The 14,198-nt window shown below is 34.0% G+C and overlaps 1 protein-coding gene across 1 annotated transcript in view; it reads left to right on the forward strand.

The window, feature by feature from the left end:
• LRP1B (LDL receptor related protein 1B) overlaps positions 1–14,198 on the forward strand; it is a 1,676,205-nt gene that overhangs the window by 1,118,976 nt on the left and 543,031 nt on the right. The window contains exons 35-36 of the mRNA XM_068543688.1: positions 2,206–2,331; positions 3,393–3,524. Of these exons, the coding sequence (XP_068399789.1) occupies positions 2,206–2,331; positions 3,393–3,524 (258 nt within the window). The remainder of the gene's footprint in view (positions 1–2,205; positions 2,332–3,392; positions 3,525–14,198) is intronic.

A 14,198-nucleotide genomic window follows, 5' to 3' on the forward strand; every position in this document is an offset into this window, starting at 1 on the left:
TGAGGTTTGAACATCAATATCATTACAAAATATTAAGCCAAACCAGTATTTCTAACCTGCTAGATATTCACTACCTAAATTATTACTTTAAAAATCTCTCTATATTTTTCCTACATCAAATCTATATTTAATAGGCAAAGATACTTATTAAAATAATGATGTGTTTTAATTTTTTTGCCTTTTCTCTTTCACCACCATTTTCCCTTAGAGACTAAACAAATGATACACGGATTGTGTTATTGTTGTACAACATTAACATAGTTAATTTTATTATTTATAAAAAATAATTATTACTATTATGTTTAAAAATGCACAGTCCCAGGATCTCCTTTTTCTTCTTTTTTCACATATTTTGGATATTATCAAGGTTATATAATGCCTCATTTTCTCTTGTTTTTATAAATCAACTCTAATCCATTTTTCTTTACTTCTTCAATTCACTTGTTTCCCCTACTCTCTGTTTGGTGTTTTTTCAAACTTTATAGACAAGTATCACTTGTCAATCTCTTCCCAGCTTTCCAGTCTTTAGTGGTAGTCGAAGTAAATTTATATCCAAATGCGTATCTCTATAGATTGGCATTGCATTAATGTACATTCACATGCTTTCTATAAAATGAAATATGTACATGGTCAGTATGGAATTACTGTAGATCCATAAATACAATTGTCTCATTATTAAAATAATCATAGAGCTGAAAATTCATCTTAGTATTATAAGTCAGCTTGGAAAAAAGGGAATAAATCAATGAATCTCCATTAGTTTATATATGAGATAAAGGTAATCATTTCAGAAGTTCAGGGCAACTCAAATCCTAGTATGTGGACCTACATAAGAGCAACTGCCAGGTATAAGAAATGAGCAGAGAATGTGGTACATCTCCTGTTGAGAAATCTCCCCAGTTGAGACTATTTCACACTTCAAAAAATGACAGAACTTGTGACAGGTTTGATTGAACAATTAAATCCAATCAGACTGTCTTGAATTCAGGAGATTAGAAATAATGAGCTACATTGGTATTTTGAATTTTCCATAGAGCACTATTGATATATAGCTTTCATAATGCTTTGTAATTCTCACTGGATTTAGTGTACTTCATATCAGAGTTTGAACATCCAGTAAATGGCATTGCATGTCCTAGAATAATAAAAATGTTGTAAAACTGGGATATTTAATGAACTTGATGGATAAGATTGTAAATTACTTAACTTTATGTTACCAGCTTTAATTAGCACATTGGGCCTAGTAAATTTAATGGACCGTCTTTATAGAATTCTGACCTGTGATTACCTAATATTTGTCATTGCTACCTCACAGGAATAAGGAAAATTAATATGCCAGTTAATTAGATAACTCTTATGGGTGTGTTTTAAATCTATTTTGGAAGAATTATGTTCCTTGGAATGGCAAATTTTAGTTCCTTGCTTTTAAAAAATCAATTATACATATATGTATATATGTACCTCCTTACTTTCAATGGTATAATCTTTGAGTTGAGTCAGTAATATAAATTAACAACTATTTATTTGATACATTTGGATAAAGTATTCTTGAAAAGGAAGTAACTGTAGAGTTGAAGTGAAATTTAGAAGTCAGAAAAGAGATTTCCTTGTTTCTGTGATCTTAAAATATTACAAAGATCTATGACCATATTCACGGCACACCAATTTCCTTTTGCTCTTCTATAACTATGAATCCTCTCATGTATCTTACTTTACAAAAAAATTATTTATTTATTGTAAATGTATTTTTATTGAGATATAATTGACAGATAATGTTGGTTAAGATGTATAATGTGTTGATTTGATACTTAATATATGGCAATATGATTACCACCATAGTGCTAGCTGTTACATCACATAATTATCATTTCTTTTTTGTGGTGGGAACAATTAAGATCTAATCTCTTAGCAACTTTGAATTGTATTCAAATTGTATTCAAAGTTAAATTGATTCTATAAATTGAGTATAGTACTGTTGTCTGTAATCACTATGCAGTGCTGTTTTGGAAGGAGAAACTTCAACCATAATTTGCTACTTCAAATTATTTGAGGGAATAAAATACAATACTAACCAATATGAAATAGCTGCATTTATAAATCAATAATAGCATAAATATTTCTTCAAATTACTGATATTGAATTATACTTTCTTTAGTTTTTTTGATTTTTATGTTTCTTTTGTTTGTTTGTTTTCCTACTTTGCAGGCAGCAATTCTTGCCAACTAAATAATGGTGGATGTTCTCAGCTTTGTTTACCAACATCTGAAACTACAAGGACTTGCATGTGTACAGTTGGATATTATCTCCAAAAGAACCGCATGTCATGTCGAGGTATGAGGTTTTGAAAAATCTTAGTTCTGATGCATTTACTTCATCCATACAGATTTTAGGCAACCAAAGTCAGCTTTATCTGTGTCTACTGAGATTATCATATAATTTTTTATCCTTTATTTTGTTAGTGTGGTGTAACAGACTGATTGGTTTACGGATATTGAACCATCCTTGCATCTGTGGCAGAAATAACATTTGATCATGATGTATGATCCTTTTAATGTATTGTTAAGTCAGTTTGCTAATATTTGTTGAGGATTTTCACCTCTATGTTCATCAGTGATCTTGGCCTGTTGTTTTATTTTCTTGTGGCATCTTTGTCTGGTTTTGGAATTAGGGTGATGCTGTCCCCATAGAATGAATTTGGAGGTGTTCTTCCTCTTGAATTTTTTTGGACTAGTTTGAAAAGCATCCCAAGATCCCAAAAGTGGCTGCTGCCAGCCTGTCAGTCCCCAGGGGGCTTCCCAATTGCCTCTTGCCTCTCCAGAAGGCTCTCCAAGATCAGCAAGTGGATCTGACCTGGGCACCTTTCCAACTATTGTCTCTGTGCTGGGACTTGGAATATGTGAGATTTTGTGTGCACTCTTTAAGAGAGAAGCCTCTGTTTCCAGTATGTCTCTCCGAAACAAGTCCAGCTGATTTTCAAAGCCCAACTTTCTGGGGGCTTGTCTTTCTAGTGCAGGATCCTCGGGCTGGGAAGCCCTGTGTGGGGCTCAGACCCCTCACTCCTCAGAGAGGACCTCTGTGGTTGTGACTTCTCTCCTGTCTGTGGGTCACTGACCTGGGGGTGTGTTTGTGTCCTGACTAGACCATGTCTCTGCTCCTCCTACCCATGTCATTGTGGCTCCTTCTTTATATCTGTAGGTGTGGAAAACCTTTTCTGCTAATCTTCAGATTGTTCTCATAGATAGTTGCTCTGTAAGTAGTTGTAATTTTGGCATGCCCATGGGAGGAGGTGAGTTTGGGGTCTTTCTACTCTGCCATCTTGATACCCACCTCCTGCTAATGGAATGATTTTAATGTTATATATTCCTTTTGTTTTTGTTTCCTTTTAAATTTAGGTATAGAGTCATTTCTTATGTACTCTGTTCATGAAGGAATCAGGGGAATACCTCTGGAACCAAGTGACAAAATGGATGCCTTGATGCCTATATCAGGAACTTCATTTGCTGTGGGAATAGATTTCCATGCAGGTAAATAGCTTTTATTCATAATTTATGTATAATGCTTTCCCTTGATTTATTAAACATGATGGAAATATAACCTTTCCATCTGTACTCTGATAGTCAAGATAAGGAATAAGAAAGCAAATCAGAAATGAATTTTTAAGCCTAACACAAATTGTTGTAAATATGTTTTGTCTGAAAAAAATGAAGCAGAATTTTTCTAACATATAACATTTGAATTGCAAGTACATTAAAATGCCATGATTGGCATTTGGTTGCTTCATTTTTATTTCTATCTTTTTTTATCTTTCAAATGACACTTTTATGTTAATCCAACTATAAATATTAAAAATAAAGCATTTTGATTTATTATTTACTTAAACGTAATCTTATTTAAAATATTTTCCAGGATGTGGTTATCTATTCTAACACAGGTAATAGCAAATGAAATCCAAATAATGGAAACAATTATAAATGCTAAACCATTCTATATTACTTTTGAATACAGTAGCTATTATTTCAGAGTCAGATTTTACCTTATCTTCTTGTTTTAGCAAGCAGTGAAAGAAAGCAGAGTGGACACTATCATTTTTTTGTGGCTAACACAAATGCGTGATTTGTGGGGAGTTCCCTGGTGGTCTAGTTGTTAGGATTCAGCGCTTTCACTGCCATAGCCCAGGTTCAGTCCTTGGTTGGAGAACTGAGATTCCACAAACTGCACGGCAAGGCTAAAAAAAAAATAGAATTTGTGTGATTGGGAATTGATGGTAGAAACTGTTAAATTTATTGAAGGAAATAAATTTTTGTTCTAATTGCTAAATTCAGATATAGCATAAGCATTGGGTATACTTCTTTCATTAATATTCATATTTATTATTCTACACTTGAAGGATTAAATTTATAAAAACAAATTTCTCCATCTCTCATCCAACTAAATCATATGCTTCCTGAGTTAATGTTTTGGTGTTGAAGATGTACTGCATGTTCCCAGTATATTTTTTATATATGTAAAGACAATTTTATCAAATGTTAAAAAAATAGTTCTTTGATCTATAATCTTTAAAAAAATCTTTAAGCAGCAGCACATGGGCTTCTGGTAGTAAGCCTATTATTTCCCTCGCCTCTAACAAATTTTGTTCAATCACGTGTTAATGAATTTTTGGCTACAAATTAGTGAATTACTGGGGATTTTTACAAATGGTTAAAAGGTGACTTTTCTTAAGAAAATTATTTGCACCGAATATTTGGAATCACAAAGAGGCAAATTTCCTGTTTTTTAAAATGGCTTTTTCTGAAAGGAAATATAGAACAAATATAACATATTTTATTGAGCATTATGTAAATTTTGCCAAAATCAGTGTGATTTTTGATCAAACAAGGCTCTTTGATCCAACCTCATTTTTTGTGGAAGGCTCACTACCCTACCATGCGTAATCCACCCTGCCTCTTATTCACGTACACATTATTCTGTAGAATTTTATTATATAGGATTTAATAGGTGCAAAACTAAGAAAAACTTGAACTTCTTGAAAAGGGTGTACTTATATATGTGTATATATTTTTACTAAGTACACACAGTCCCTTGTTTTAGCCGGTATCACATAGTTGATTCTTTTAAAGGTTCCATAATGATTTTTGAAAGTATTTGATAAATTTCCAAATACAAATATCAAATAAGCCATTTGGTCAAATGTCCTGATTAGATCATTTGTAAATCTCTTGTTCCTTAAGGGCAAACTGATTATTTGTATGAGTTGAATTCACTCTCCAAGGTTTGTATGTTGGCCCTGAAATGGTTAAGTTTCATATAATGTGCCATGAGAGCAGATAATTATATTTGCAAAGAATAGTACTCTCCCTGTTTCTAAATCCTTAGTAATTACTAATATTTTATAATAAACATATTTTGTATCAAAATAGTTTTTCCATAGAGCAATTACTACTTATTAGTTAAAACTCTGTATTCTTCGTATTATACCTGCCACATTTTAAAATTACATTCCTAGAAAGGAATTATTTTTGGAAAATCAATTTCTTCTAAATGCAAAAGGATATAGGCATATGGAATAGTCATGTGAAATTAGAGTGTTTGAGTCTATTAAAATTTCTACTGTTAATCAGAAAATAGCAAGATAAAACTTGCTTTGAAATCTAAGAGGGCCAGAGACCTAGGGGCCAGTAAAACATACGGTGGGAAGAGACCAGACTTTTGCAACAGACAACTTGGATTCTAAAACCAGTTTAACCACTTACTAGTTCTATGACCTTGGATAAATTACTTAATTTTTCTGAGGCTCAGTTTCCTCACTTTTGGGGATATTTAGATCGATGTCTGTAAATGTTTAGCACAGTGCTTGAGATACATGAGTGCTCAGAAAATAGTAACAATACCTAATAATGGAAATTAATAAATTGTAGAAATTAGCATATGTGATATATATTTACAAACATATTCTGCAAGCTATGTTTAAGCTCCCAGTTAGCAAAGATTTTGTTTTCTGTTCTTTGACTGATAGTATTTTTTCTATTCAGTTATCTGCATAGAGTATAGTTGTTTCTTAACTTCTTGAGGACAGAAAGAGTACATTAGTAAACGCCTCTAGTGAAAATGAACTTACTACTAATGATGATAATGAATAGTCTGTAGAGCAGATATTTAAAGATTAAATAACATCACCAGCAATTTGAAGTCATTAAATGTAAACCTAGGAGGCTAGCAGACAGTAAACGAACTGAAACACTAATGATGATGGTGGTGCTGGCAGTAGTATCAAGAGTTTTCAACCATGTCTCCACGTACATTTGTGCTTCCATCTACTATACTGTCTGATCTTTTAATAATTGCATTTTATGAAAATATGTGAGCATAAGAATGTCAGCAACTTGATTCATAATAGCATTGTAGACAACATACAAGTTCTGTGACTTGGTTGAATGAAGCTGCTTTAGGCAGGAAGAAAGGAAAATAACTGAATTGCTCCAGAGAGATAGAGAAAATTTTTGATACATCACCCCCTATTATTTTTATCAAGACCTTTATAACCTGATTATAGGTTCTTCCTCTACTAGCTCCCTTTGCAGACATTCTATTTCCTCTTCTTTCATTAACTGCATTCACTTCAGGACATAATCTCTACTTTTAGGATCAATCAAAGGTAAGGATGACAAAATGAAAGAGCACAGTTGCCCCTTATTCTAAACATAATAAGGAAATGGTGTGAAGGAGGATCACTTGTTAAGTATAACTATCGTAATTTATGTAATACCAATTCACTACCACAATTCTCAGGGATAAATATATGCTCAAACCTGTACATTTCACAAGGATTAACATATCTGAATCTTGCTGGGTTTTGGTTGTAATGAATTAAAGTTTTCTGCAGTGAAAGGATTTCTTTCACCAGATGAAGCAATTCTGGATACTATCCACAGAAGAAAGAAGACCCTGTGGCTCTTTTTAAATGTTCAATGTATTCTTATCACTTCACTGGAAAAGTCCCATTCCACTGGAAAAAAAAAAAATATTAAGCTTTGAAAATCCTGGCCTGCTGGGTGATATTCCTCCTGATGAATGAATACTGCATTTGATGTTTTAAAAGATATATTTTAGTTAGGGGAAAAGCCTTCAAAATAAAGCTCACTGCTCCAGTTAGTAATGTGATCTCCAGTGAGTAATGCTCTATTCAGTTCCCCCACCCACACCTTGGGGGTGTTTATGACTTTTTCACAATAATCACATAATAGGATATTACTTAACTAGAGGAAATTCTACTCAGAGAATGGTGATTGACTGAACTTTTCCAGCTTATATTCTTTTTTCATCTTTTATCTCTTTTGTTCAAATTGGAGTTATCCAACTCAATGTTAACAAATGTTGATTACTATCTGCTAGGAGTAGTACATCACAGCTAAGTTGCTATGGGGGACAAAGATAAACTAGGAATAGTTTCTGAGGTAATGCATGAATGGATAATCTATGGGAATCTTTTTTTCTTTTTTAAAGAGAGCATCAAAGTACCATTATTTGGATGTCATTGCTTTACACTCACTATGGGGAATATTCTAATGCCTTTTTACAGCATCACACAGTGATCTGGCTATTAAGACAATACAAAAATTGAAGGAACATTTAACATTACACATCTGTTAAAATCCATAGAATGTAAAACACTAAGACTCAACCCTAATGTAAACTATAGATCCTAATATAAACTATGGACATGTCAGTGTAGGTTCATTACTTGTGACAAATGTACCACGCTGGTATGAGATGTTGATAGTGGAGGAGGCTGTGAGTGTAGGAAAGGAAAGGGTATATGGGGACCCCTGCTCAAATTTGCTGTGAATCTAAAACTGCTGTAAAAAATAGTCTATTGAAAAAAAACTGCAACAACCCTGAAGGAGAATATGTGACAAAATACTGTTGCCACATTTACACGGTTGAATATCACCTATTTACATGAAAGACTTTCTCCCCAATAGTTCCACAACATTTGCATATATCTTTGAACTGTTAGAATTAGAAGGAACATTTGACACAATCTAGTGGCATTTCCTCATGTTACAGATAAGGAAACTGGAACCCAGAGAGATCAAGGGCTGTATGGTAATGGAGTGTCCTACTTTTAATTCTTTACACTATGCCATCTTGCCTTTGTAACCACTTAAACATAATTTTATTTAGACCATTGTTGGCATTACTTGATGAAACTACATTGCACTTCTGCAAATTTGTACTGGTAAAAGATCATGCTTCATTTTGATTTATGTACTGAATCATATTACTTTAAACCCATCTAATAATTGAAGCAGGTGACACTCAAGTGAGAGTCTCTTTTTTATTATGCCTGGAGGCATAGAAAAGAGCTGTTTACAGTTTTTTTCTAATAACCACTGTGTCACCAACCAAGGCCGAAGAAGAATTATTGAAAGAATTCTTTTTATGTCAGTAACAGCAATAGCTTAAGAAATACAATACTGTTGCTTTGAGACATTTTTTCAATTTTATGGAAACCATTTCCTTGGCTACAAAGTGAATTTTTAGGGCTGGTTCAATTTCTTTCTGTTCTTGTGACAGTGAACGGATACTACTTTGTGTTGTCATTTCAAATTTGTTTCAAGACTATATTTTCAACTCATGAGAACAGTTTGTATGTATTTGTAGATGGTCAAGTCCAGTAAATCTTTCAGGATGTAAAGTATTAACTACTACAAGAAAACAAAAACTTTCCAACATCATGAGGAAACGAATATAACCACGCATAGAATAAGTCATTATAGGTCAAACAAATTATTGGAAATACTTCACATATCCTTTTTGGATAATGTCTGAACTCAAAACATAAAATACAAAGCAAAACAAAGCAAGCTTCTGTTAGGCATCTGGATTCCTCAATAGGTTACCTGAAACCAAAAGCTCCAGAAGATGCACAGTGATGACCTACTATCATGAAAACTTTGGTCAACTTATTTGGGATATATTATTCTCTCTGTTATTGAAAGAATCATGAAGTCTCTTGAAACTTCTTTCTCAGGCAGTTAGCACTTCTCATGAAAATGAAAGGTCCCAACACCAGCTTTGTACTTATTCACATGAAGTACATCCAGTCTGTTTGGGCAACTTTCTTTTTCCCTCTCCTGAGTCACTCTATTCTGCTGTATTTCCTTCTAGCTGCTCAGGGTTTTCAGCTCAGGAATCTCTTATACATTTATATCTGATACTCTGATGTCTTTCTCTACTCTTCTCCTTATCAAACTTGAGTTACCTAGAACCCTATTCTCAAAAGGCCTGGTTACACTTATTCATAGTAAATTATTGAGAGCTGCTAAGAGGGCTTCCCTGGTGGCGCAGTGGTTGAGAATCCGCCTGCCAATGCAGGGGACACGCGTTCGAGCCCTGGTCCGGGAAGATCCCACATGCCGCGGAGCAACTGGGCCCGTGAGCCACGATTACTGAGCCTGCGCGTCGGAAGCCTGTGCTCCGCAACAAGAGACCGCGACAGTGAGAGGCCCGCGCACCGCGATGAAGAGTGGCCCCCGCTTGCCGCAACTAGAGAAAGCCCTCGCACAGAAACGAAGACCCAACACAGCCAAAAATAAATAAATAAATAAATAAATAAATAAATAAAAAAGAGCTGCTAAGAGATTGACAAGTGATCTTACTAGTATGTTTGAATGAAGCACAGTATCTCAACCCAACACTTTAAATCCAATAAAGCACCATTAAAGACATGTGAAGAAAATATTTTTATGGATAGGTCAATCTTTTGGATGTTTTTCAAATTATTTCATACTCTATTAGACAATAGATTGGTATCTATTTATTTGTGGAAATTGGATATGCAAATGATAATGTGGAGGTCTCCTTTAGCTTAGGTACATTGATACCATTAATATTGTAAAGTGTAACTTTAACCTTGAAAAAGTGTATTTCCCCTATTTTAAGAAAACCAAGGGCATACTAATTTATTTTTCTTTCTGATACCCTTTCTTTTGGAAAAGAAGTAAAAAGCTATGATTCAGCTTCTGAGATTGTTGGCCATTAGTTTTTTATCAAATAGACAATTTTCTAGTTAAAAGAGGAAAAGAAAAGTCATCTAATTGATTTTTGGACTGGTCATAAGGAATGGATCGATCTTTCTTTTTATCATTTGGTTTCATTCTTAGCCAGAGGCCATAAGTAGTAAGTGAATCCTTTGGGGGATTTGATAGGAAAAAAGAACTAATTATTTCTATAAATTTCTTATTACTTTTAGAACAGGGACTTGGCTAAAGTAGAAAGCCTAGAAATGGAACTGATCACCCACGAGTGGGTTAGGAAGAGGAGGTTTGGAAGAGGAAGAAATTAAAATAGCATCACAAAAACCCTTAATATTTATTAAGCACTTACTACATTACAGGAATAATATTTGGAAACTTTTATATATTTATGCAATTTAAATCATCAGAATAATCTGTTGAAGAAGATAGTATTTTTAACAATGAAGAAACTGGATTTTGGGATGAGATATGCATGCAGAGGACAGTTAGTTACTTTGGGATGCTCAAATTCTGCATTAAAGATTTGCATTTGGATTTTTGCCCTTGCAATTTACAAAAGCCATGAATTGAATAACCAATAGTGGAGTAATCAACATCAGATCCTTGATAATTTCATAGTAAGAATTTTAATTCTATTGTACTTATGATTGGGAAAGATAACTAATAGGCAATATCAGCGCCCAGCATTTGGGGGAATGATGATAATATGGTCAACAATTGTAGAATTGCCCCTGCTAAACTTAGGGGCAGAAGATTAATGGTACAGCCTCATCTGAGAGAGAGTAATGATGATGATAATCATCATCATCAAGAGGAGGATGAGAAGAAAGAGAAAATCATTTATCTCACTATGTTTATATTATCTAACTATTGCTGTATAACAAATTACCAAAACTTAGCCACTTAAAGCAATATTATCTTATAGCGTCTATGAGTTCCCTTAGGTCTCTCATGAGGCTGCCTTCAAGGTATTGGCCAGATATGTGGTCTCATCATAAGGCTCAACTAGGGAGGATCTGCTTCCAAATTATCCATGTGGCTGATGGCAGGAATTATTTTCTTTTGTGTGTTTGACTGAGAGTCACAGCTCCTCACTGACTATTTATTTTAGTTTCTTGTCATGAGGTCCTCTCCCCAGGGCATTTCAAAACGTGACTGCAAGCTTCCCTTAGAGCTAATGAAAAAAGAGTGAGAAAGGGCACACAGGAACTGGAAGCCAGACCTTTTATAACCCAGTCTTAGAAGTGATATCTCATAGTTTTAGTATATTCTGTTTATTAGAAGCTAGTTAGTAGGTCTAGCCCACACTCAAAGGAAGGGATTAGAGGAGGGAATGAATACCAGCTGGTGAGGAACACTGGTGGCCACATTAGAGGCTGCTTATCACAATATTATAGATTTTTATTGATATTATCCCTATACAGTGGTGTCTAAGAGGTGAATTTTGATTGTCAGTTTGAATTATTAATGATGCTCCTATATGGACAGCTTCTGTATTCTGGTTTAAACCAAGTGAGGATGAATTAATGTAAAGAACCAGGATCATGGTCTTGAATCCATTTTTAACTCTAATTAATAGTAAGCCTTGGATACCTGGAGAAGTGCTCCAGGTAGAGAAAAATAATAAAGCCTAAATAAACTGTCAAATGCTTTACAGATGGAGTGGGACAAAGCTGGGGTTTGAACTTATACATACATATATACATATACACACACATGTATATGTGTGTGTGTGTGTGTATATGTGTATATATATATATGTGTGTGTGTATATATATATATATATATATATATATACACACACACACACACACACACACACACACACACACACATACATATTTCCCAAACCCTAGTTTTCTTTACACTACCATGCTAGGGTAAGATGAAAGTGAGGAAAGAGTCCAGAAGTATCCAAGAATGAATGAGTATTCAACAACAACAACAAATGTGTTACATAAGGCAAAGGCTCAGAGATATTGGACCATTCAGTGCATGGGGTTCAGAAAGTCAGGCTGGGGACAGGGGATAGTTGGTGGTCCTAGTACTAAGTATCTACCTTAGTAGTTCTATGGCAGTGGTTCTCAACTGGGGATGGTTATGCGCCCCAGATTACATCTGGCAATATCTGGAAACATTTTTCATTGTCATGACTGAAAGGGTGCTACTGGCGTCTACTGGGTAAGGCCAGGGATGCTGCTAAACAATGCACAAGACAGATTACCACAACAAAGAATTATTCAGTCCCAAATGCTAATAGTGCCGAGGTAGAAAAATCTAACGTGTATTTTCAATGATTTTGAAATGCACCTGAAGTTTAGTGACATTATCCTTGAAAGTAGCAGACCCAATGTCTTTTTCATTAGGGTACTATTTGTTATCCTGGTCATCTCATTCATTAGTACCTGGCTTTTAATATCATGAACTTACCAAATTTGCTTTTGACCAGGATTCCAGAAAAATTCTCCAACAAAAGCCAGCAACTCTCTCAAATCGACCTTTACAGTTTTTGACCAGTGTCTGGAGAAGTCTTCATGTAATATTAACTTACACTAAATCTTCTACTGACAGTTGTTTGGCACCAAAGCTTTATAAGAAAACCTCTTCCAAAAAATTGCTTAAAGCTGTCTAGGATTGCCTGGGGGATATAGAGGTAACACCAACAGAATTATGAGTGCAGTTACTTTCTTCTTGGCACCAATGCAGGCTGTGTGTTGACTGATGTCAACTATGCTTAGAATGAGTTCTGTTGCATCCAGTGTTCCTGTCTAGAGTTTTGTGTCCAGGAAGGGAGCTCCAAAATACTTGGCAACAGTTGACAGTTCTTTAAGCTCACCCACCGTGGTGCACAGAGCAACTATGCAAATCTTCCAAGGACAGCACATTATCTCCCTTTGTTTGCTATGGGTAAAGCATTCTGTCAGTGTGTTCATTTAGGACTACGTTGGGAAAAAAAAAAAAATCCTGATTTCATTAGTCTAGAATTTTATTTGTTTTATTTATTTATTATTTAATTTTACTGAAGACGGAAGGAGAGGCGTTAGATGTAAATTAAGTAGAAAAAAACTCAGATGGAACCAGAAATGGAACTTGATTGTCAGTATATTAAATACTAGAATAGATTACTTACTGGTTATAAATCTCTGGCTCTGGAGTATTTTAAAGAGTTAAAACAAACAAACCACCTCTTCTGAATCATGATTTCTCTGGGTCTCTTCCAGCTTTTTGACTATTCAACTCCCACTATTAACAGCTTCAACAGTAACAACCTGTAGGCTATTTTATAAAACCATCTATTTTCTTAGTCAACAGTCATTAAAACCCATATGAACAGAATCAGAATTAGGTTTGCATAGTTTGAGTACAGAAAGTAGACTATTGTGAATCTATCCTTTTCTTCAGGGGAAAAACAAATGTTCACAGGACAGATTCTACTTATGTTGCTGCTTTCCTTACAAATTAAATATTAAGATACTAAAAAGAACTGATGATTCCACAGTAATTCAAGGTTCTAACTATATATGAAAAGCTATTTTCTAATTCCCGGATAAGAGGATTCAAAATTTTTATTTTGTTACTTATGAGACATTATTCTGGTTAGAAGGGAAAAGAGCTAAGATTTATTGGTGACTCTTATTAATACCCTTACTTAAAATGTGATGATAGCATTATGGTTGTTTCCATTTAATGTTTTCCATTAATACTATTTTAGTGATAAAGCAAGTGTGATATTTTTGAGCTTGGCTCAGATTTGAATTTATAGATACAATAAAGGATTACAATGAGTATATTTGTATACTATTTGCAATGTTCATGTGAAACCCTATTAACTCAAAATAATGATGATTAAATAAAAAAGTAGACATCTGTCAGCTCAATCATCATTAAACATTATTAAAATAAGCTTGTAGAGTAATAGTCATTAGTTCAGCAATCATTTATTGATGGCATATCTCAATTTTTAAATAAATAACTTTTTATTGATTAAAAATTCTTTCTTAGAATTGTACATAATGGGAAATTTGGAAAATTAGGAAACATGAAACAAAGTTGAAGTAAAAATTACCAGTACTATTACTACACCAACAGCAATTATTAACGTTTTGGAATATTAATATTCATGCTGTGTTTTTAAAATACAAATAATCTTGCTATTGATAA

This window comes from Eschrichtius robustus, chromosome 5 (assembly GCF_028021215.1).
Source record: "Eschrichtius robustus isolate mEscRob2 chromosome 5, mEscRob2.pri, whole genome shotgun sequence".
In the NCBI taxonomy this organism is placed as follows: Eukaryota; Metazoa; Chordata; class Mammalia; order Artiodactyla; family Eschrichtiidae; genus Eschrichtius; species Eschrichtius robustus.